Source organism: Musca domestica, unplaced genomic scaffold (genome assembly GCF_030504385.1).
Source record: "Musca domestica strain aabys unplaced genomic scaffold, Musca_domestica.polishedcontigs.V.1.1 1, whole genome shotgun sequence".
In the NCBI taxonomy this organism is placed as follows: Eukaryota; Metazoa; Arthropoda; class Insecta; order Diptera; family Muscidae; genus Musca; species Musca domestica.
In genome coordinates, this window is record NW_026712114.1 from 16958642 (window position 1) to 16985090 (window position 26449).

Genomic DNA, 26449 nt, shown 5'->3' on the forward strand with positions numbered 1-26449 from the left:
GTCCCCTACTATTCCAAGTTTTTTCCCTTAGCCACACACATCCAAACATACATATATCCAAACAAAAAACATATATATCAACCAAACTCTTTCTCATTGCATAATATATGCCAAGACTTAAAAATCAGTGCGATGGCCACTGGTTATAATAATATAATAATACCTATACACATAATAATAACAACAATAAAATGGCTGATTATTAACAAAACAATTAAAGTGTAATTCATTTAATAAAGTTTTTTTTGCAAATAATAATGTTGTTATCATTAAGGTATTAATTGCATAAAAAGTTCGCTCAAGAGAAGAGAGAGAGAGTATTGAAATTGAATCAGGAAGGAGTAAACGACCATCTAGGTTTCAATCCCAAAAAGAAATTTAGGATACACACGAATAACTTGTTATAGGGTAATGCAAACTAAACCAAGCCCACATAGTCAAAACAGTTCCAAATACAACTATAAATTGGAATACTCCAAAAATTATGGATTATTTTTAGAGTATTAATTTTTTTAAATTTGTTTTTGAAACCGTTTTGGCTATGTGGGCTTACTACCTTATTTTATTTAGGAAAATTTACATAAAAACACGTAAAATCGTATCCGTCGGTTTTGCCGACAGAGTTATGATTATTCAAACCATGAGTTATGATTATTCAAACTTTTGACCCTTTATGGGGGAGGTTCCGAAGGTTACCAAATATTAACCAATTCGTATCTGATCAAAGACTGACTTTGACTATTTCGACTACTTCCTATACTTTATATGAGATATGTGCAAATTTTTAGAAAATGTGGAAATATGCGTTAGGCAACAGATATAGCGGACCGGAGTATTCCATTTTCATACTTCATATTAATACAGATAAAAATATTGGTATGTGTGAAATTATAAATTTCGATAAATTACATATTCATATTAGATTTCTTGTTAAGAGAAATATTTAGATATAGCAAATTGTAAAGAATCGCCGACTTGTTTCGCAAGTTATGACAGATATAGGTATTGGAAATTGTAACCCTTTGTGGGTGAGGTACTAGAAGGGGTTGGCAGTTATCTATCATCGTCACAACAGATCTTGCGTTAGCAAAAATATTTGGATGTGTGGAATTTGAAGAGAGTTGAATTTTTATTTCGCTTTCTTTGAGCGTTTTGTTTTTCAAAAATGTTGGACCCTATATGGGGGATGTACCAGAAGAAATATTCTGATATCTACCACCTTTATAACAGATCTTGTGTTCATGGAAATATTGAGATGTACCAAGTCTGAATGGAATAGGATATCAATTTTGCGGTATATGAGCTTCATGGGTATTCAAAATTGTCACCCTTTGTGGGGGAGGTACCAGAAGGTGTTGTCCGATTTCTACCATCTTTATAACAAATCTTGTGTTATTGGAAATATGGAGATGTGCCCAGCCTGAATGGAATCGGTGTTAACTTCGCGTCTTAGGAGCTTCATGGATATTCGAAATGTTGACCCTTTTTGGGTGAGGTACCAGAAGGAGTGGCCCGATATATTCCATCTTCACACTAGACTTTGGGTTAATAAAAATATTGTTATGGAAATCGGACTATTACATCAAATTTTATAAGAGTTATAATTATTCAAATTTTTGACCCTTCGTGGGGGAGGTACTTGATGGAGTGGATCGATATTTTCCATTTTTCAGCTGACTTGCACTAATGCAAATATTAGTATTTGTAAAATAATATTTTTTTTTAATATTTTTTTGGAAATTTCGTCCATTTGTAGGGGGGGTACAAGAACAAGAAGAGATGGAATGTATCGGTCCACTCCTTTTGATACCTCACCCACAAAAGAGTCAACATCTTCAATATCAATGAAGCTCATAAAACGATTTCATTCAGACTTGGTTCATCTCAATATTTCCATTATAAATATGACAGAGATCGGACCATTTCATCTGGTACCTCCCCCACATAGGGTTTAAGTTCTGAAAAATCAAACGCTCTCTTCAAATTTTACACATACAATTATTTTTGCTAACACATGATCTGTTGTGAAGATGATATAATATCTGCGAACCACTTCTGGTATCTCAACCCCAAAGGGTCAAAATTTTCAGTAATTTTATTTTTCATATCTTGTGAAACAAGTCAGCGTTTCTTTACAACTTGTTATATCTAAACAATTTCTCTCAACCAGAAACCTGGGATGAATATGGAATTTATGATTTCGCATAAAATTGGATATTCGAATTTCTTGTAATTTTGCCTATAGCAATATTTTTCTCCAATCTTTAAAATATTAAAAAACATATCCTAAAAAGAATATTTAAGAAAAAGTAAGCAAAGGCTATAGTAGTGCGGGGCCGACCTACAACACTGCAATATGTTAGAAGCCCACTTATGTCCAAATCCATTTTGGAACATTTCGCGTTTGAAATTATGTCACGGAGCACTCTTAGCATTTTGACCAGGGATATTTGTCCAATAATTACGCACTCCGTCGTGCTGTTAGTTGTTGTTGTCCATTTTACAGCTAAATATAATTCAATTGTCATCCAAAATGCTAGAATTCTCCCCTGTCCTAAACTCTCTTCTCAGGCGTGTCGATTGGCTTCAATTGTGTGATCAGGAATATTTTTCTGTTTTTGGTTAATTTGAACCCCTTAATGTCTTGCAATCATCTCCAAAAGCATGGGAACCCTCTGTATCTCAAAATTTAGACTCATTTATATGATTTGCTCGTCTACGATATTCGGTTATATTCGTCAAAGAAATCAGCATAAAAAAGCCAGAAGTTCGCCTTTTGCGTATTTCGGATATCGCCTGTAAGTAATGTTATAATGGTATTTTTTCAAAAGTAGAGGTTCAAAACTCTAACTTCATGAGAGATTACTTTAGTTTCTATTTGTTACCTCTATAATAGCTGCAAAATCAGGACCTTTTTTAGTTGTTGGTCTATTTCAACCCCTAAATATATTACGGACATCTTTGAAAACAATAGGCCTAGCGCTTTCGAGCCTAACCCGGAATTAAAAATATTCACGGTTTAATGGAAAATTTGATTTTTAATTAACGCAGATGTTACGGTCAATTTCACCCGCTATACATTACCCGATGATCATAAAAATTGGAAGACTTCTTTTCAGCCCTATGATCTTAGCATGGGGCTGCTAACTTCCGCGTCGAATGGTCTATAATTGCGACTTGTAGACAAACTGCAATATCAGGAAAATTAGGGCTCTATTGTGGCCCTAACCCCACCTCCATTCTAAATTTCGTGAAGATCGGACCATAATTGTGACCTGTAGAGTGATTACAAATGAACATGGACAGACGGCGGACGGACATACATAGCTAGATCGACTCAGCTCGGCGAGATAGGAAGATCCATATGTGGGAAACCAATATTTCGAGGTGTTACATAATTTTTGGCCCAATCAAAATTATAATACCCCCGACACATAGTGTTGTAGGATATAAAAAACCACTCCCTTGGACACTTTTTAATAAATCCACGTCCTTGTAAAAAAAAATTATAAAAAACGAAACCTTGAAAAATATTTTTAAAAAATCCACATACTTCGAAAAAAAATTGAAAAAATCCGAGTCCTTGAACAAATAGTTAAAAAATTGCAAACCTTAAAAAAAATTAATAAATCCACGTCTTTGAAAAATATTTAAAAAAAAATCCACATACTTTGAAAAATAATTAAAAAAAAACCTTTAAAAATATTTTAAAAAATCCACATCCTTGGAAAAGCATATAAAACATCAAACTCTTTGAAAAGTATTTTTAAAAAATCCACATCTTCGAAAAAAACGTTAAAAAATATTTTTAAAAATCTGCTTCTTAAAAAACTACTTTAAAATGATATTTTTTAAATTAAAACAATATTTAATACAAACTAGTAAGCAAAGGCTATAGCCGTGCGAGGCCGACCAAGTGTAGGGTATCACACTACAATATTTTGGAAGCCCCTTAGGTTCAAATCCATTTTGGTAGATTTCATTTTTGAAATAATGCCATACAAACCTTCACAAAATGTTACGTTTGGTTTTTGAAATATAGGGCAAATTTACGCTCTTCGTCGTGTTGATAAGTACTGTTGTGGTCTATTTAAACGCTAAATACAATCCCATGGTAATCCAAAATGCTAGACCTTTGCCCTGTAAGGATCGGACCATAATTGCGACCTGTAGCGTGATTACAAATTAACATGGACAGACGAACGGAGGGACATAAATAGCTAGATTTACTCAGCTCGGCGAGATAAGAAGATCCATATAAAGATTCCTATGTCGGTGACCAATATTTCGAGGTGTTACATAATTTTTGGCCCAAACAAACTTATAATACGCTATGCGCATACAAATATACTTCATTGAAAAAAAAAATTAAAAAGATCCATTTACTTGAAAATTAAAAAAAAATCACTTGCTTGAAAAATATTTTTTACAAATAATTGATGTTTATGAGAAGTTCTTGAAGAAATTCTTAAAAATAATCCACGATAGTCCTTGAAATATATTCAGTAAAAATCATGCAACGTGGATAGTCTTAAAAGAATATTTTAAAAAAATTCATATGTAAAAATATCCCTCATCCCTTAAAGCCGGTAATGGAAAACCGCAGAGCTAATTTAAATAAAATGCGTTGTCATCATTCCACATAATAGGTGGTGGTATGTAGAACAGCCTTGAAGAAGGTTAGTTCTTTGGTTCATAAATATAATTGTAGAGTAGGAATTGTCGGCCGATTAGGACCACAAAATTGTTACTGATAGTAATCTTTTTTATTTTTTGTTCTTTTTACTTTTTTTGGAATATTGAGAGATCAATTTTGCCGTTGCCGTGCAGTTATCGTTGGAAACTTTCCTTATCGATTTCGGTTTTATGAGGGGGGCATTTTCTCGTTGTGTTCTCTTCTTCTGTCTACTCTTTAATGACGCAGTGATGCCGTTAATTGGCATGATAACTAACCAACCTACCCAACAAAATATACGAGTGCAACAACAAATAGCACATGCTTTGTGAAATCTCACAGAAGTAAAATACAAAAAAAAAAAACAGCAGGAACAACATCAACAACAATAAGTCAACCCATTGCCTTTTACTTGATGATCGGGTTGGACTGAAAGGGTTGCTCGCCTGCTTGGCTTCTAGTTAGTTAATGATTCGTTGGGTCGCTCGATTGATCGGTTTCCATCAACAGCCATTCAGTAGATGTTCATCACTTCGTTAAGACAATTCAAAGGAATCGGTCGTTGGGTTCGGATCTTATCGTCTTTGATATTAATTGCTAGTATTGCTTCTAATCGTTAAGTGTGATAAATAAGAAATAAATTAACGGAACGGAACAAAAGAACTTTTCCCATAGAATGCTCTGCTGAATATTTTTGTCGCCTTAAAACAAAAAAAAAAAAAAATGGAATTAAATAATGTAACTATCGATGGGGTTGCCCAAAATGTTGCTGTAAGTTTGCCAAACGCCGTCTTGTCACCGCCGTCGCCAATTTAATTTTATCCTCTGACGATTTTTCTTCGCAGTCGAATGCCAAAATAAAAAGAAAAACCAAAGTGTGAAAAAATTTGGCTTTTTTTGAACAAGAAAACACAAATTATAACGTAATAGAACATGTCAATTTAAATCACAAGAAATACTAAAGTGAATCATGTTCAATAATATAACCATTAATTGAATAATTTGTGTGGATTCAATGGATGCGCCATAAAAGTTGCAGATAATATTTTAACATGAATAGAGAAAAAATAAAAAGAGACAATTAAAATAGAAGGGAAATCACAGTCGTATTTACCGGAATTATTTAATTTAATTGATATATAATCCAAAATAAAAATCAATTACGACTTTATGTATTGTTTGTTAAAATTACATTATTAAACCTGTATAGAATTTTATAAATCCCTTGGGACATTTCCGTCAGAAAAGTGACAAATTTAAAAAAAAATATATATAAAACAATTTTTAATAATTTCATATTTTTAATAAGTTCATATTAGGAGAAAATTAAAAAAATACACGGTATGGATAGCCTTTAAAAAATGGTCTACAAAATACCTAATTTGTTGTTAGTTCTTGAAAAATACATTTTTAACCTGTATGGAATCATACCCCATAGGATTTTCCGTCAGAAAAGTAGTGGCTTTCTTGTAATTTTTATCAGCCATATGGTTAGCCATATGGCTAGAGTAGGTATATATGATTTGATACGGCAAAAACGTGGCTCATCGAAATAACGATTTTAGACCCTTGGTATCTTTGGACTAAATCCGTTTCAGGACATTTGGAGTCGATTTAGCGATGTTCGTCCGTCTGTCTGGCTGGCTGGTGCGCACAATAACTCGCGAAGAGAGTATCCGATTTGGGCCAAACTTGGTACATCGTAATATTATTATCAAACTTAGATCGAGTTCGGAGATGGGCAATATCGGTCCACTCCTTCTGGTAACACCTTCACAAAAGGTCAACGTTTTCCAAAAATTATTTTACTGCACAGAAAGAGAAAGGATAATCCTATTTTGCCCCAAATTTGTAAATCCTAATATTTACATCAGTGGTAAGTCAGGTGCGAAAATAGACAATATCGGTCCACACCATCAAGTACCTCCTCCACAAAGGGTCAACATTTTGAATAATTTTAACTTTTATAAAATTTGATGTAATAGTCCGATTTTCTTCAAATTACACACATCACAATATTTTCATTAACCCAAGGTCTAGTGTGAAGGTGAAATATATTGGCCGACTCCTTCAGGTACATACCCCACAAAAGGGTCAACATTTTCAATATCCACGAAGCTCATAAAACGCGAAATGAAAATCCGATTCCATTCATACATAGTATATGTAAATATTTCTATCAACACAAGATCTGTTATAGAGAAGGTAGAGATCGAACCATTCCTTTTGGTATCTCCCCAAGAAAGGGTCACAATTTTAAATAACCAAAACGATTATAAAATTCGAAATAAGCATCCAGTTCTCCTCATATTTCACACATTCCATATTTCACACATTATTATTATTATAAGACAAGATCTGCTGTGAAGATGGGATGTATCGGCTACTCCTTTTGGTACCTCCTCCACAAAGGGTAAAAATTTTGAATATTTGAAGAGAGCTGCATACTTATTTCACTTTCTTTGTTTTTCAAAACATTTGAACCCTATGTGGGAGATGTACTAGAAAAAATGGTCCGATTTCTTTCATCTTTATAACAGATCTTGTGTGCAGGGAAATATTGACATTTACCAAGTCTGAATAGAATCGGATGTTAATTTCGAGTTTTATGACCATATTTACAGCAGCTCTTGTGTTTGTAGCAATAATGGGATGTATGTAATATGACAAGAACTGGATGCTTATATCGGATTTTATGATCGTTTTGGTTATTCAAAACTTTGAACCTTTAAGGGTAGGTACCAGAAGGAATGATTCGATCTCTACCATATTTATAACAGATCTTGCGCTGAGGGAATATTGAGATGTTCCAAGTCTAAATAGATGCGGATTTTAATTACACATTTTATGAGCTTAATGGATATTCAAAATTTTGACCCTTTGTGAGAGAGGTACCAGAAGGAGTGAACCGATATATCCCATCTTTACTCCAGTTTTGAAGACAATCGGACAGTTATTTTACATGTGAAAAGAGTTTTAATTATTCAAAATGTTGACCCTTTGTGGGGGAAGTACTTGACGGAGAGGACCGATATAGTCCGTTTTCGCACCTGACATAACACAGATACAACTATTAGGGTTTGCAAAGCTGGAGTAAAATTGGATTATCCTTTTCCTTCTTTACAGTAACATATATATTTTTTTTGTAGAAAAGTTCGATTTTTTTTGGGGAGGTAACAGAAGGAGTGGACCGATATTGCCCATCTCCGAACTCGATCTAAGTTTGATAAAAAAATTTCGATATAGCAAGTTTGGACCAAATCCGATACTCCCTTCGAGAGTTATCGTGCGCAACAGCCAGTGAGACGGACAGACGTAGTACAGCCTATAACTTCGCTAGATCGCCCCCAAATGTCCTAAAATGGATTTGGTCCAAAGAGTTGTATCAAATGATATATACCCTCTTTCTGGCTGCGGGTATAAAAAATGTCAAAACCGTCAAATCCTACGTTTTAGCCGGCTAAATGGCCGGTCCCGAGCGTGAAATAAAAGGTTTACCTCACTCGCTTCTCAATAAGTATATTGTTACGTGTGGCATGTGGCACTGTCTGGTTGAAAGCACATATCATGCAAGTCAAGCTCTTGCATTTTGGATATTATCTTACGGCCCATAATCCACACCAAACTGTGATTTTTCCAGTACGCATTGATGTCTTTTGCAATGATCTTCACTCCAAAATCGACAATTCTGCTTATTTATGTACTCATTGAGACTTTACATCAAATTGCTATAAGTAAAAGTCGCATATATTTATTTGTATCCATATCAACAAAATACCAGAGACGGTAGGGGAAGATAAACCAGTAAAGAAAGTCTTAATGTCGGCCGGGGCCGACTTTATGAAACCCTTCACCACTTTACATATTTAGTAGAGCCTCACATAACAAATAAAAGTTTTTATGGGGAATTTGTGAGAATTAAAGCATACCAACTATGATTATAGTAATAATTAGAAGTCCAAAGAAATATATGAGAGGAACATCCTCCTCCTCTGAATCGATTTGTACTAAATTTGCCGAGGTATTTGTGCCTTTTCAATTCGAGCTTGTATTACCCATTTGGTGCACAATTAACTGGAAATCGGATAAAGGTATATATGAGAGCTATATCTAAATCGATAAGATAAAGTCGAAAAATCGATCTCGATAAAATTTGGCAAAGGTATTTCTGAGCTGTATTTGATATATTTCCCCGAATTTCGTTACTATGGAGTCCATATTACGGCTGTGCAGGGCAAATTCAATAAATCGGATGAACAATATATATGTGAGCTATAGCTATATTTGAACCGATTTCCACTAAATTTGACATACTTGTTTCTGGACTCTATTTGGTCGTAGGTGCCGAATTCCATTCCATTTCTGGTAATATTACACGTTTTGTGCACAATAAAAGGCAAATCGAACGAAGGTATATATGTGAGAACTATCCAAATCTTAAGCGATCTCGATAAAATTTAACAAGGGCATTTCTGAGTCGTATTTTATATATTTGCCTAAATATCGTTGTTACAGAGTGTATATTACGGCTGCGGAGGACAAAAATAACAAATCGGATGAACAATATATATGGGAGCTATAGCTATATCTGAACCGATTTCGATCATGTTTGGCATACTTATTTTAAGGCCCAATCTGGTTGGATGTGCAAAATTCCATACTAAATGGGCAAATCAGACGAATTTATATAAGGGAGCTATACCTAAATTTCGACCGATTATCTCCAATTTCAATAGGGTTCGTCCTTGGGTCATATAAATTATTTGTGCAAAATTTCATCAGGATCGGGCAATAAATGCGACCTGTACTTTGTTTACAAAAATGCATGGACAGACGGGCGGACGGAAGACACGCATAAATCGACTCAGAATGTGATTCTATGCAAATAATTAATCATCTCTTTTCCTTTTGCCTGTTACAAACAAATGCACAAAGACATAATACCCTGACCTCCTTGTGGTGTAGGGTATAAAAATAATTTATTGATTTTGAAATGTTTACAGATTTCATTACATAAAAATAAATTATGAACTTCCCAAAGAAATAAATGCATTATTTATGTCAAAAGCCAATTAACATTATCAGAATACATTGGCTACCGTGCAGGCCGCTATGTTTATTTTTTTTCTCAATTAAACAACTTAATAATGAATAAATAAATAAAAGAAACGCCTTAATATTAATTGCTAATAAATTGTTGCAATCGAATATTATTAACTGTTTACGAAATACCACACAGACATACCAGCATGTATACATACATACATCATAGATTTTCAACATTTTACATATTTTACATCACTTGGGTTCTAATAATATGTAATGGGATATTGTTACGTTTTTTTTATTTGTGTTTCTTTTAATAAATACTATTATTAAGCAAGTTAAAATCACAGCATCATTAAATAATCACAGCAAATGTTAATTATGGAAATATTGTCCACCACCAGTGGCCGCCATGCATGGGTGAATGTTTTGATGTGAAAAATTGACGAGGCAGGGTAGGGGTTGGTTTCGGCGTCAACACTCGTATTTCATCTTGCAAGTGGCACTAGTATTTAATATTATTATTAATTAACTGCCATCTAATCTTAAATATGCATTCGTTTGTTTGGCGTTTTAAATCAAAACGAAACTGTTTTTTTTTTGTTTATCAATATTAATCGACAGCGGGAATTTATTTGCTTCGCTGCCGTTAGTGGGTTACTTAAATAAATTCCTTAATAAAATAGGAGACAGTTACACCGCGGTTTAAAAATATAGCACTGCATGTTTTGCCATCATCAGTAAGGTAAAAAGATGGCTCGGGAAAATGAAGGCTGAATTTTCTGAAAATCGAAAATTAAGACTTTATTAAGCGTTTTTTATACTCTCAGCCGTATGGCTAGAGAGGGTATATATCATTTGATACGGCCTAAATGTGCCTAATCGAAATAACGGTTTTAGACTCTAGGTCTCTTTGGACCACATCCGTTTCAGGACATTTGGAGTCGATGAAGCGATGGTCCATCCGTCCGTCTGTCCGCTGGCTGTGTGCGCCCAATAACTCTCGCAGGGAGTATCCAAAGTTGTTACATCGTAATCTTATTATCAGACTTAGATCGATTTCGGATATAAGAAATATCGGTCCACCCCTCCAAAAAGGTCGAAATTTAAAAAAAAAAAATACTGCACAGAAAATGAAAAGATAACCCGGTGTTGCTCCAACTTTTGAAATCCTAATATTTTCATTTGTGCTACATCAGGTGCGAAAATGGATCGGTCCACTCCATCAAGTACCTCCCCCACAAAGAGTCCAAATTTTGAATAATTATATTTTCTTAAAAAATTTGTGTAAAAGTACGATTGTCTTCACATTACACACAATATTATATCTTTATTAAACCAAGATCGGGTGTGAATATGGAAAATATCGGTACACTCCTTCTGGTACCTTCTCCATAAAGGCTCAACATTTTGAATATCCATAAAGCTCATTAAACACGAAATTAACATCCGATCCCATTGAGACTTGCCACATCTCACTATTTCTATTAACACAAGACATGTTGAAAATAGGGTATAGATCGGACCATTCCTTCTAGTACCTCCCAAGAAGCCCATATCTAATGGACAACATTTTGAAAAATTTTCTTAATATTTTTTAAATGTTTCAAATAAGATTTAAGATTCTTTCATATTTTGAATGTAAAAATATACTATATAGAAGTTTATATATTGTTGTGCTACAATTTTTACACCATTATATTACCATAGATCAGTACCTGTCTATTACATTTCTGATCGGTGTTGACAGACGCTCGTGACGAAGTGAGTGGTAATTTTTCAGAAACTCGTTAATAGAAGAAAATGAAAACACCCAATTTGTGCATTAATTCGATGAAAACAATTTTAATTTAGTAATAAATTAATACTAATTATAAGACGAAAAAAACTAGTGTTATGAAGTCTACCAGCAGTGTTCGACATGGACAACAAAGTTGATTTGTAGATATGTACAAATATTTCAGATACAACAATGATTAATATTTCCCGTGCAGTTTTCAGATGTTTGCGTTTGAGAAAAAATGTCGATTAAATAGTTGTTCTAAAATGAGTGTGAAATACATCACCAGCAATGTAAAATAAATACGTTTTGAAATTTCTTCATCATCAGGTGATGGCAATTAATTTCATAAAAATATATAATGCTGATTTTTTCGTTGTCTTGATTTATATATATATCAAATGAGAAGACATTATGGTCTTCAATGAAAAAAAAAATGATTTTCTGGTCTTCTATCAGAAGAAGGTCTTCTGATTTCTCTAAGAAAAAGTTCTTCTGACTTTATATGAGAAAAAGGATTTCTGGTCTTCAATTATGAGAATACAGACATTTATTTCCATTGGATTTTTTTCGGTATCATTTTAAAACTTCAGGATTATATTTTATTCTTGAAAACCCAAAAAAATACACTAGAACACACACAAATATAGCTCTGAAAAATACAAAAAAAAAAATATTGAAAATATTCCTAATAAATCTACGATTATAGTTTTGGAAAAAAATTAAAATATTATTAAAATTCGATGACTATAGTCCTGAAAAAATATTCTTAAAATATTTAAAATTTTAGCCTTAAGAATCCTTCAAAAACTTTTCTTTAAAATACAGAAAAAAAACCTCAGAAACTATTTAAAAAAATCATGAAATATGTTATCATGAAAATTTTCTTCAAAATTCAAGAAATGAAACTCCTAAAAATATTCTTAACATTTCACGATTATAGCCCCAAAAATATTTTCAAAAATATTATACTGAAAATTCCTCCAAAAATATATAATTTTTTATAAAACTCACGATTCTAGTCCTTTCTGAGATAAAAAAACTGCAACAAAGTCAAACTCCACGATTTTTATATATTTTTTAACTTTATTGAATGAAATCAAAAAAATATCGGAAATAGCATCAAATTTTAGAATTAGTTTAGATTTGTTCAAATTGGTCACCTTTGGCACGAATTATGGCCTTCAAACGGCCAATGAACCATCACACGCTGCCCATATGTTGCTATTCGGTATTTTTGGTGGCCATTGTGCGCTGGAATTCTCGCTTAATTTTTTTAAACATTCTTGGGTGGCGCGTGCTGAGTGCGATGGTGCTGAGTCCTGTTGGAATGTCCAAGGTATGAGGCCAAAATGTTTGCGTGCCCAAAGCTTTAATACACCCTTCCAAATATTTTGCGATAATAATCGGCATTTATTCAACTATTCGATAAATACGAGCGACCATCGGCAGTTATGGCGGCCCACACCATCACCATGGCCGGCGCTTGAGTTCTGGTGGCCAACCGAAGGTGCACATTTTCTGCTGACCTTTTTGGCAAGTAAACACGATCATTTTGTTTGTTTACAAACTACTAGACAACGAATGTTTTCTCATCGGAGAAAACCAAATTCGGCAGTTCACCACTTTCGGCCAAGCGAAGCAACTCTTTAGCTCTTTTGAGTCTATTTTTTCTGTTGCGGTGTAAGTTCTTGCACTTTTTGGAATTTCAATATTTCAATAATGGAAATGTCCACCGGAAACGGAAATCGAAGCAATGGATGATGATTCGAGGCAGGAGCTGTGGCAAATACGTATGCGTGAGTTGTCGGGTGCCATTGCAGTTTCGGCTATGGTACAGGTTATTTTGGGTTACACAGGGCTGGTGGGAAAAATTCTGCGATTTGTAACACCGCTGACCATAGTGCCCACAGTGTCGTTGGTGGGTCTGACACTGTTTGAACATGCCGCCGAAACCGCTTCCAAACATTGGGGCATTGCTGTGGGGTAACTATTGCTTCCAAACAGATTAAATTTCGATCCTCATTTTCTTTATAATTTTTAGAACAACGGCCATGTTGACTTTATTTTCCCAAATAATGTCAAATGTTGCCATTCCGGTGCCAGCTTATCGTAAAGGTCATGGTATTGAGTTTCGACCTTTCTTGCTATTCGGTATTTTTGGTGGCCATTGTGCGCTGGAATTCTCGCTTCATTTTTTTAAACATTCTTGGGTGGCGCGTGCTGAGTGCGATGGTGCTGAGTCCTGTTGGAATGTCCAAGGTATGAGGCCAAAATGTTTGCGTGCCCAAAGCTTTAATACACCCTTCCAAATATTTTGCGATAATAATCGGCATTTATTCAACTATTCGATAAATACGAGCGACCATCGGCAGTTATGGCGGCCCACACCATCACCATGGCCGGCGCTTGAGTTCTGGTGGCCAACCGAAGGTGCACATTTTCTGCTGACCTTTTTGTCAAGTAAACACGATCATTTTGTTTGTTTACAAACTACTAGACAACGAATGTTTTCTCATCGGAGAAAACCAAATTCGGCAGTTCACCACTTTCGGCCAAGCGAAGCAACTCTTTAGCTCTTTTGAGTCTATTTTTTCTGTTGCGGTGTAAGTTCTTGCACTTTTTGGAATTTCAATATTTCAATAATTTTTGAAAATTCAATGAATATTGCGAATAGAATATTGCGATATGTTCAGCTATGGAGACATTTTTTGGCCACTGCGACGCGGGTTTCGATCAATTCGCTTCTTTACTTTTCGAAACATTTCTGCTGATGTTGCTGTTTTCCTCCGTCCACTTCCTTGACGACGGGCTACGCTATCAGTATTACGGTAACGAGCCATGATACGAAACACAAAAGATTTATTCACATTTAAATGCTGGAGTGCTCTACCGACAGCCACTTGTGGTTTTCCAGCCAAATATAAAGAAATCAAACTATCACGCTTCAATTCCATCTCGAATAACTTTTTTTCTGGACAATTCTTACCAAAATGCTTTTGTACGCTTGTAAACAATGTAATGAGCTGTCACTGGAATAATATTAACAACTGTCGGACGAGTGGCTTAGAAATGACAGCAGTCTGAAGTTGGTTGCAGTTTTTTCATCTCACCCTGTATATTGACAAAAAAACGATTATAACTCAAATAATACTTAAAAATATATTCCTCAAAATCTACAATTACAGTTGATAATAGCCACGATTACAATCTCGATTTCTTTTCAAAAATCTTCTTTGAAATAATCTGATAATCCTTCTGAAAAATATTCCAAAAAATCAAGATTTTAGCCTTGATAATCCTTAAATATATTCTTAAGAAATTATTCTTTAATATTGTCCATCTTTCCCCAATTCTCACAGGTCACAACGATTGGCGGAAAATCAAATGACACCGAAAACAAAGCGAATGGCACAAAAAGTACGGAGAACAATAAGCTGTTATACGGCATAAACGATAATCCACCATGGTATCTGAGTATATTTCTGGCATTCCAACATTATTTGACAATGATCGGTGCAATTGTTTCGATTCCGTTCATTTTAACACCGGCCCTTTGTATGTCCGACGAAGATCCAAATCGTGGTATCATTATATCGACAATGATATTTGTAACGGGTATTGTGACGTATTTTCAAGCCACATGGGGTGTACGTTTGTCGATTGTTCAAGGTGGTACGATTTCGTTTTTAGTGCCGACCCTGGCCATTCTTGCATTGCCACAATGGAAATGCCCTCCGGAAGCGGAGATCGAAGCAATGGATGATGATTCGAAACAGGAGCTGTGGCAAATACGTATGCGTGAGTTGTCGGGTGCCATCGCCGTTTCGGCTATGGTGCAGGTTATTTTGGGTTACACAGGGCTGGTGGGAAAAATTCTGCGATTTGTAACACCGCTGACCATAGTGCCCACAGTGTCGTTGGTGGGTCTAACATTGTTCGAACATGCCGCCGAAACTGCTTCCAAACATTGGGGCATTGCTGTGGGGTAACTATTATTTGCGAATAGATTTAATATCGATCCTTAAATTCCATTTCCCTCATAATTTTTAGAACAACAGCCATGTTGACTTTATTTTCCCAAATAATGTCAAATGTTGCCATTCCGGTGCCAGCTTATCGCAAAGGTCATGGTATTGAGTTTAGACCTTTCTTGCTGTTTCGCCTGTTTCCGGTAAGTTGGGAAAAGGTGTAATTTGAAAATATTTTAATATTTTTTTCATGATGTTTTGAAGGTCCTTTTAACCATTATGATTATGTGGGGTCTTTGTGGCATCCTAACACTGACCGATGTCTTTGAAGAGGGTCATCCTTCTAGAACAGATGTTCGTTTAAAGGTGTTAACCAATGCCAAATGGTTTTATGTTCCATATCCTGGTCAATTTGGTGTGCCTTCAGTTACATTGTCAGGAGTACTAGGCATGCTGGCTGGCGTCTTAGCCTGTACTGTGGAATCGTTGAGTTACTACCCAACAGTTTCTCAAATGTCGGGTAAGAAAAAACATCACATGAGCCGATATTTTTTACTATTTTCAAAAATATTTCAATAAGGAATAAACGATCTGATTTGAAAACATATAAAGGGTGAGATAAAAAAAACTGCAACAAAGCCAAACGCCATAATTTTTACATTTTTTTTAATTATATTGAATGAAAGCAAAAAATGTCGGAAATAGCATCAAATTTTAGAATAAGTTTAGATTTGTTCGAATTGATCACCTTTGACACGAATTATGACCAATGAAACCGTCACACGCTGACCGAATGTTGCTCTGCGGTATTTTGGCCCATTCCCGGCGAAGCGCTTGCTTGAGGTGATCGACACTTTGGCATTTGTAAGTGCCAACCCTGCTTTCCAAAATACTCCAGACACAATAGTCCATCGGATTGGTATCCACAGATTTTGGTGGCCATTGTGCGCTGGAAATGAAGCGAGGAACCTTATTTTTGTAACCATTCTTGGGTGGCGCGTGCTGAGTGCGATGGTGCTGAGTCTTGTTGGAATGTCCAAGGTCTGCGGCCAAAATGTTTGCGTGCACAAGGCTTTAATACACTCTCCAGAATATTTTCGCGATAATATTCGGAATTTATTCTGATGCCACGGTCGATTAATACGAGCGGAGAGCGACCATCGGCTGTTATGGCGGCCCACACCATCACCATGGCCGGCGTCTGAGTTTTGGTGGCCAACCGAAGTTGCACTTTTCAGCCGACCTCTTTGGCAAGTAAACACGATAATTTTGTTGGTTTACGAACTGCTGGACATCGAATGTTTTCTCATCAGAGAAAACCAAATTCGGCAAAGCAAAGCAACTCTTTAGCTCTTTTGAGTCTATTTTCTTTCTGTTGCGGTGTAAGTTCTTGCACATTTTGGAATTTCAATGGCTTTACGTCGAGATCATTTTTCAATATTTGCCAAATGGAATATTGCGATATGTTCAGCTCACGAGCCATTTTCGGCCACTGCGACGCGGGTTTCGATCAAGTCGCTTCTTTACTTTTTGAAGCATTTCTGCTGATGTTGCTATTTTCTTCCGTCCACTTCCTTGACGTCGGGCTACGCTACCAGTATCACGGTAACGGAGCGATGGTACGAGACACAAAAGATGTATTCCCATTTAAATGCTGGAGTGCTCTAACGATAGCCACTTGTGGTTTTCCAGCCAAATATAAAGAAATCACACTATCACGCTTGAATTCCATCACGAATAACTTTTTTTATAATCGTTTTGTATAACCCTTTGTGAGGGAGGTACCAGAAGGAGTGGACCGATACACTCCACCTTCGCAGTCGATACTGTGTTAGTGAAAATAAATGAATGTGTGAAGTTTAACCCTTTGTAGGGGAGGAGGTACCAGGAGGAATGGTCCGATCTCTAACATCTTTATAACAGATGCTGTGTTGAGGGAAATATTGAGACGTGCCAGGTCTGAATGGAATCAAATGTTAATTTCGCGTTTTATGAACCTCGTGGGTATGGAAAATATTGACCCTTTTGTGGGGGAGGTATCAAAAGGATTTGACCGATATATTCCATCTTCACACCAGACCTTGTGTTGATAAAAATATTGTGGGGGGTGTAATTTGAACACAATTGGACTATTACATCACATTTTATAAAAGTTTAAATTACTCAAAATTTTGACCCTTTGTGGAGGAGGTAATTGATGGTGTGGACCGACATTGTTCATTTTTGGACCTTGAATATTAGGATTTACAAAGTTGGAGCAAAATAGGATTATTTTGATCTTTTGTGGGGGTGTAACCAGGAGGAGTGAACTGATATTGCCCATCTCCGAACTCGATCTAAGTTTGATAATAATATTCCGGACCAAGGACCAAGGGTCTAAAACTTCGATGAGGCACGTTTTAGCCGTATCAAATGATATATATCCTATTTAGCCATATGGCTGAGGGTATACAAATTAAAATTTAGTCGGTTCTTTAAAAAGTGCGGTCCTATAGACTATAAAAAACCTTGGAAAAAAATATTATTTAGGTCCTTTTTGAGTATGGCGATACGATAATGAATATGAAATAAAGAAAGATCCATGTCTTCGAATAGCCCCCATATAACGGAACCGCTTGATATTCTGTATTTTGATAATATTAGCGACATCATTCAGGGGAATTGTTTCAAACTTGGTATTTGAAGTTCGAAATGGATTCCACAGACTAAGACAGAAAATTGTCACTGCAGGTTCACGTCTTCGTATAGCCCCCATATAACTCTACCTCCCGATATTCGGTATTTTAATGATTTTAGCGACATAATTCTTTCAAATTTGGTATTTGATGTTCGTAATGGGTGCTATAGCCTATGACAGGAGATTGTCTGTGCAGGTCCATGTCTTCGTATAGACCCCATATATCCCGATATTCGGTATTTTGATGATTTTAGCGACATTATTCACCGGAATTTTTCAACTATGGTATTTGAAGTTCGTAATGGACACTACAGCCTGAGACAGACAATTGTCTGTGTAGGTCCACGTCTTCGTATAACCCCCATAGTACGGTACCTCCCATTTTATTGTTTTTGAGAATTTCCAAATTCGTTCCAAATGGTGGAGGGTATTCAAGGTTCAGCCGGCCGAACTTACAGCTTTTTTACGTGTTTTTTATATAAATTTAAAATTTGGTGTTATTTTTAAAACAAATTCTTAACAAAAACTTGACCGTAGAATGTACTCTTTTAGCTACAACACCCCTTAAAAAGTTCTAATATTTTATTTTTTCTTTACAGGAGCGCAATCACCACCCCTGCATGCGATCAATCGAGGTATTGGTACTGAAGGTTTAGGCACGGTCTTGGCTGGCCTTTGGGGTGCTGGTAATGGTACAAATACATTTGGTGAGAATGTTGGTGCCATAGGTGTCACTAAGGTAAGTCAATTGGAAATTCAATTATTAATGACGTACGCATTCTATTAAACCAAATTCGTTGATAAAATTTATAATCTGTCAATCGAAGTTAATAGCTTTTTGAAGAGCGACCATAAACAATTAATACAGATTAGGATTTATTAGCTTTTATTAATTGATAGCCGAAAATTTATTTGGGTCAGTGTATGCCAATAAATATTTAAACATAAGTTTATTTTATTTTTAAACTTCCCCATAGATTGGTTCCCGTCGTGTCATCCAATGGGCTGCCTTTATTATGATTCTGCAGGGTGTTATTGGTAAATTTGGTGCGGTGTTCATCCTTATCCCCGATTCCGTTGTGGGCGGTATATTTTGTGTTATGTTCGGTATGATTGTTGCCTTCGGTCTGTCCACGCTACAGTATGTGGATTTACGTTCAGCACGTAATCTCTATATTTTGGGTTTGTCGATTTTCTTCCCAATGGTCCTGTGTAAATGGATACAAGAACATCCGACAGCCATTCAAACGGGTAATGAGACGGTGGATTCAACATTAACGGTGCTCTTGGGTACCACAATTTTAGTCGGTGGTCTATTGGGTTGCTTTTTGGACAATGTTATACCAGGTAAGGGGAGGGAACTGCTGATATGTGGATATAGTGAAGTTATAATTGATTTTTATTTTGTAATATTAGGTACTGCAAAGGAGCGTGGACTGGTGGATTGGGCCAATGAAATGCCACTTGGTGATGATAACATAAACGACGGCACTGCCACGGATTATGATTTCCCCTATGGCATGGAAACACTGAGACGGTAAGTAAATGTTATTTAGGAAATATCAAAGATGATAAGTGATGCGATGAAAAAAACATGAGCATAGTAAACATGAGAGTAAAAAGTATCTCAAATTCTAAAAAAAATGCAGGATTTTGAATTTTAATTTTAAAACCCTTAAAGACAGGCCAACAAATCGGGCAGGCCGACTATGACACTCTACGCCGCTATGTATATTTAGCAGAGCTACCCGTAACAAATAAACGTTTATATTAGGAATTTATCTGAAGTAGATAATCCCAACTATAAACCTATTTTGAATGCATATTTAGAATCAGAAGGAACAAATGAGTATTCTGCTCTGAACCGATTTCCACTAAATCTAACGGACCACTTGTACCAAAAAACAAAACTACAGCGTACAGGGCATGGCTTCAAATAGAATTATATTAAACAAGTAAAAAAAACAGCTAACTTTCGAACTGTCAATAACCTTCATCATTTGGAAGAAACTTGATTTAACAAATTCCAAAAAAATACCATTAAAATGATGAGCTTTATACGTAAGCTATACGAAGACGCGGATCTACATAAGTAATTTGTTTATGTCATAGGCTGTAGTACCCATTAAGATCTTTAAATAACAAATTTGTATCAATTCGGGTGAATAATGTCGTTAAAATCATGAAAATACCGAATATCGGGAGGTATAAAGGTAAGGAGCTATACGAAGACGTGGACATGCATACAAAATTGCATAGGCTGTAATACCCATTACAAACTTCGAATAAGAAATTTGAAACAATTCGGATGAATTATAGCGTTAAAATCATGAAAATGACGAATATCGGGACGTACCGTTATATGAGGGCTATACGAAAAAGTCGAACTTAACTTGCCTACTAGAAAACAAGTAAAAATGTTGTAAGTTCGGCCCGGCCATTTGGAACGAATTTGGCAATTCTCAAAAACAATAAAATCCGTTAAAAATTCTGTTAATATCTTAAAAATACCAAATGAAGCTGTTATATTAGGAAGGTGCCATTATATGGGGGTTATACGAAGATGTAGACCTGCACAGACAATCTCCCGTCATAGACTGTAGCATCCATTACAAGCATCAAATACCAAATTTGAAACAATTCCGGTGAATAATGTCGCTAAAATCAAGAAAGTGCTGAATATCGGAAGGTACCGTAATATGGGGGCTGTACCAAAACGTGGACCTGCACAGACAATTTTCTGTCTTAGGCTGTGGTATCCATTTCGAACTTCAAATACCAAATTTTAAACAATTCCGGTGAATAATATCGCTAAAATCAGCAAAATACCGAATATTTGGAGGTACCGTAATATGGGGGCTGTACCAAAACGTGGACCTACATGGCCCATTTTCAATACCAAAAGTCCTGCAGACATAATACACGTTTGAGTAAAATGTTATCAATCTACTTTAATTCATTTGGAAGCTGGAGTGATTTCCACAAACGGACGGACATCCCTAAATCGATATAGAATTTTATGCTGATCAAGAATATATATATATATACTTTGTGAGGTCTAAAATGTATATTTCGTAGTGTTACAAACGGAATGACAAACTTAATATACCCTCCATACTATGGTGGATGGTATAATAATAACCAATGTGTGCAAAATTTTAGCCTTCTTTCTCAATGCGTTCGAAACATAGCATGATTACAACAGACAAGCAGACAGATAGATTCTTAGAATCTTATGCTGACCAAGAATATATATTTATACTTTATAGGGCATAGAATACTTATTTCGAGGAGTTAAAAACGGAATGACAAACTTAATATACCGTCCAAACCATGTATGGTGTAAGGTATAAAAATAATTGTCGTACCAATAGATATATGGGAATCAAGTTTCAACAATTGAAAAATTGGGTTGAATGTGCAAAAATCCATCGAATCCACTCTATTTATGCTTATATTAACCATTTGGTGGACAATAGCCACGGAGTCGGGTGAAGATATGTATGGAAATTATATCCAAATCTTAACCGATCACGATAAAACTTGGAAGAGGTATTTTTGAACTATATCTTATCATATCTGGTATCAAATATCATTGTTTTGGAGTGCATATTACGAATGTGAGGGACACCAATGTATTGGAGCTATAGCTATATCTGAACCGTTTTAGATAAGAGGGAAGCTGTATCTATTCTGAACAGATCTCCATATAATTTGTTAGAGGTATTTCTGAGCTGTATTTGATATCTTTTTCCGAATATCGTTGTTTTGGAGTGAATATTACGGCTGTATATGGAAGTTATAGCTATATCTGAACCGATTTACACAAATTTTGTCATATTTGCTTCTAGGCTCAATTTGGTCTCATGTACCAAATTCCATTCTGTTTGGCCTACTATTAAACTGTAAGAGACAAAACGGACGAAGTTATATATGGGAGCTATATCTAAAATTTGACCTATTATTACCAACTCTAATAGGGTTTGTTCATGGGCCAATCAAATGACTTGTTGTAAATTTCATCTCAATCGGACAGTAGTTTGTACGAACTGTAGTTTGCAAAAATTTAATCAGCATGTGATTCCATGGAGATCACCAAAGGGAACCATTGGTCTCACTCTATCTTTCTTCTCCATATAACAAACAAATCATAGACGTTGATGTCTCTTCTTCTCCGTTGTGAGTAAACATCAATTAACAGACATATATGAATAATTTTCAACAATTCAGTTTCTGTCAATTAATTTTTGAGCTAATTGTAAATATATTTTGGTTTAGAAATTATGAATTAAATAAAATTTTAACGCACCAAAGTTATTTCAAAATTTTCTTAAGAATTTCTCTTTAATTATTTTTCCACATCTATGAAACAAATGCATGAATTTTCCAATTTTATGGCACATTTTTATACCCTCCACCATAGTATGGAGGGTATATTAAGTTTGTCATTCCGTTTGTAACACCTCGAAATATACATTTTAGACCCCATAAAGCATATATATTCTTGGTCAGCAAAACATTCTATGCCGATTTATCAATGCCCGTCCGGCTATTCGTCTGTGGAAATCACTCTAGCTTCCGAACGAAATAAGGTAGGTTGATAAAATTTTACTGAAATGTGTATTATGTCTACAGGACTTTTGGTATTGAAAATGGACCATGTAGGTCCACATCTTCGTATAGCCCCCATATAACGGTACCTCCCGATATGCGGTATTTTAATGACTTTAGCGACATTATTTACCGGAATTGTTTGAAATTTGGTATTTGAAGTTCGTAATGGATACTACATCCTAAGACAGAAAATGAGCCATGTAGGTCCACGTCTTCGTATAGCCCCCATATAACTGTACCCCCCGATTTTCTGTATTTTGATGATTGTAGCGATAATATTTACCGGAACTATTTCAAATTTGACATTTGAAGTTCGTAATGGATACTACAGCCTATGACAGAAAATTCTCTGTGCAGGTCCACTTCTTCGTATAGCCCCATATAACGGTACCCCCAATATTCGGTATTTTAATGATTTTAGTGACATTATTTACCAGAATTGTTTCAAATTTGGTAATTGAAGTTCGTAATGGATACTACAGTCTATGACAGAAAATTGTCTGGGCAGGTCCATTTATAACCCCCATGGTACCTCCCTATATTCGGTATTTTGGTGATTTTAGCTACCCTAATATACGGCTACATTCGGTATTTCTAAGATTTTAACAGAATTTTTAACGGATTTTATTTTTTTTTTAAATTTTTAAATTTGTACCAAATGGTGGAGGGTATTCAAAGTTCGGCCCGGCCGAACTTACAGCTTTTTTACTTGTTTTAATACAGATATTCAAATGCCTTGCGATTTTCTTACCCATTGGGAAATAATGCTATCCAAGTTGACAACGACTAAATGTTTGTACAATATTTTGAAATGTTTACCCTACGGATTCTAATGACAACTTTTAAACCTCGGCGCTGCATCATTTAATAGTCCCTTATCTTCTTAATTTCAAAGAAAAAAGCTGTTCCCATCACTTAATAGATGATTTATCTTGGGGTAGTACTATTTGATCACAGGTCAAATTCCGATCGTTCAACAATGCTTTACAAATGTTTTATCTTAAAGAAGGTGACAGCAAACAATACAAAACAAACCATATATGCTGATAAAACTTCACGCACATTCTATACCAGGAATATTTTTAGATTTTTTATTATTATTTTACAATTTTTTTGTACGTCATGGAAATCTAAGAAAATAACCACCAGTCTTTTAAACAAACATAATAACCGAACATCAACGTTGTAAGTCATTATTTACAGTTTTATATTGTATGAAGCTATTGCTGCACATGACGGTGATGTAGATAGATAACGCTACAACGTATAGCGGCTACACTGAGTTGTACGAGGAAATTTTGAAAACTCATCATTGTTTTTCTTGGCTAAAGACGAGTAAAATAGAAAGTACATTTACAATCTTTACACATTGCCACAATTGGTGTTGTAAACTAATTAAATACGTTAAAATGTAATTATCTTAAACTATTTCGCTGATATCAAGGTCGTGGAAAGATTACAAAAAAGGGGAATATAGGTAGATTGCTGCAGTTACTTAATGATTACTCAACTTCTCAATTTGTCTTAATTTATTCTAATTTATTTTTAATAATAAAAATTATTTTTCCATCTTTTTTCCTTACAGCTGGAAATGGACCTACTATGTGCCCTTCTTACCCACATATAAACTACAAAAACAAAGCTGATTTCTAAATAAGCACAATGCACAGATGAAAAAAAACGAAATATTTTTTATTTTATCCAGTACCTATTGTTATTGTTTTATTATAATTATTGTTTTGTTGTAAATTTACCATCTACAGTTTATGTTTAATTTTAAATATTATTCAAATGTACTTAATAAATAACAAAATGTTGTATCAAATTTCTTGCTTGCTATTTTTTATTTTCTTTTATTAATTATAGGTTGTCAGAATTGTAAAATATTTACAACATTGTAATAATTAAGTTATCGATATCTATTATATCTCACAAACAATAGACAAATGAATGGCTGACTTCAACACATTATTTATTTTTGCATAAATTAACAAGTAATAAAGCAGCTATGTTCGGCCGAGCCGAACTTTTAATACCCTCCACCATTTCGAAGAAACTTGAAAAATTAAAAAAAAAACCGAAAACTACCACTTAAATGAAAACCGTTATATGGGGACTATACGAAGACGTGGCTCTGCATACGAATTTTTTTGTCATAGGCTATAGTGCTCATTGCGAACTTCTAATATGAAATTTGTAACAATTACGGTGAATAATGTGGCAAAAATCATAAAAATACGGAGTATCGGGAGGTACCGTCATATCGAGGCTACACGAAGACGTGGCCCTGTATACGATTGTTTTTGCCATGAGTTGTAGTACCCATTAAGATACGACATTTGAAACGAATCCGGTGAATAATGTTGCTTAAATCGTCAAAATACCGAATATAAGGAGGAATTTGTATATGGGGCCTATACGAAGACATGTATACTTTAGTTCCCAATTACGAACTCTAAATACGTAATTTGAAACAATTCCGGTGAATAATGTCGCTAAAGTCATTAAAATACCGAATATTGGGAGGTACCGTTATATGGGGGCTATACGAAGACGTGGACCTGCACAGACAATTTTCTGTCATAGGCTCTAGTATCCATTTCGAACTTCAAATACCAAATTTTAAACAATTCCGGTAAATAATGTCGCTAAAATCATCAAAATACCGAATATAGGGAGGTACTATGGGGGTTATAAAACGTGGACCTGTACAGACAATTTTCTGTCATAGGCTGTAGTATCCATTTCGAACTTCAAATGCGAAATTTGAAACAATTCCGGTAAAAAAAATGGCTCTAAAATCATCTAAATACCGAATATCGGGGGTACCGTTATATGGGGGCTATACGAAGACGTGGACCTGCACAGACAATTTTCCGTCACAGACTGTAGTTCCCAATTACGAACTCTAAATACGTAATTTGAAACAATTCCGGTGAATAATGACGTTAAAATCATCAAAATGTCAAATATCGGAAGGTACCGTTATATGGGGCTATACGAAGACGAGGACCTGCACAGACAATTTTGTGTCTTAGGCTGTAGTATCCATTTCGAACTTCAAATACCTAATTTGAAACAATTTCGGTAAATAATGTCGCAAAAATCATCAAAATATCGCATATCGGGAGGTTCCGTTATATGGGGACTATACGAAGACGTGGACCTATATGGCCCATTTTCAATACCAAAAATCTTGCAGACATAATACACATTTGAGTAAAATTTTATCAACCTACTTCATTTCGTTCGGAAGCTAGAGTGATTTCCACAGACGGACAAAATTTTATCAACCTAGAGAGATTTCCACAGACGGATAGACGGACGGATATTGCTAAATCGACATAGAATTTTATGCTGATCAAGAATATATATACTTTGTGGGTTCTAAAATGTATATTTCGAGGTGTTACAAACGGAATGACAAACTTAATATACCCTCCATAATATGGTGGAGGGTATGAAAATGATTTGAATTGAGACAAATTGCAAGACGAATCAATTTGTTATATGGTGATTGAATTTATAGCAGAATATTGATAAATACTTTTTTGCAGAACATTTAAAACAATGATGCATTGATTAGATAGGGGAAGTAGCGAAGATTTATTTGAGTAAGTTACAAATTAAACAAAATAGAGACTATTAATGCATAGAATGCAGTTCGGATAGAGTAGTCTTCAACT

General features: G+C 35.1%; 1 protein-coding gene across 1 annotated transcript; it reads left to right on the forward strand.

The window, feature by feature from the left end:
- Positions 1–5147: 5147 nt before the first annotated feature.
- Positions 5148–24588, forward strand: LOC101899227 (solute carrier family 23 member 1). The gene is made up of 8 exons (XM_005181106.4): positions 5148–5446; positions 14864–15489; positions 15555–15675; positions 15737–15992; positions 18749–18888; positions 19127–19496; positions 19566–19686; positions 24349–24588. The coding sequence occupies exons 1-8, from the start codon at positions 5399–5401 to the stop codon at positions 24407–24409; spliced, it is 1743 nt and encodes a 580-aa protein (XP_005181163.2). The 5' UTR covers positions 5148–5398; the 3' UTR covers positions 24410–24588.
- Positions 24589–26449: the final 1861 nt, after the last annotated feature.

Excerpts from the sequence above, each read along its gene's own strand:
- LOC101899227 (XM_005181106.4), top strand. The coding sequence starts at position 5,399 with ATGGAATTAAATAATGTAACTATCGATGGGGTTGCCCAAAATGTTGCT. Across the intron at positions 5,447-14,863 it reads GGGTTGCCCAAAATGTTGCT|GTCACAACGATTGGCGGAAA; the intron begins GTAAGTTTGCCA and ends CAATTCTCACAG. Across the intron at positions 15,676-15,736 it reads TGCTGTTTCGCCTGTTTCCG|GTCCTTTTAACCATTATGAT; the intron begins GTAAGTTGGGAA and ends GATGTTTTGAAG.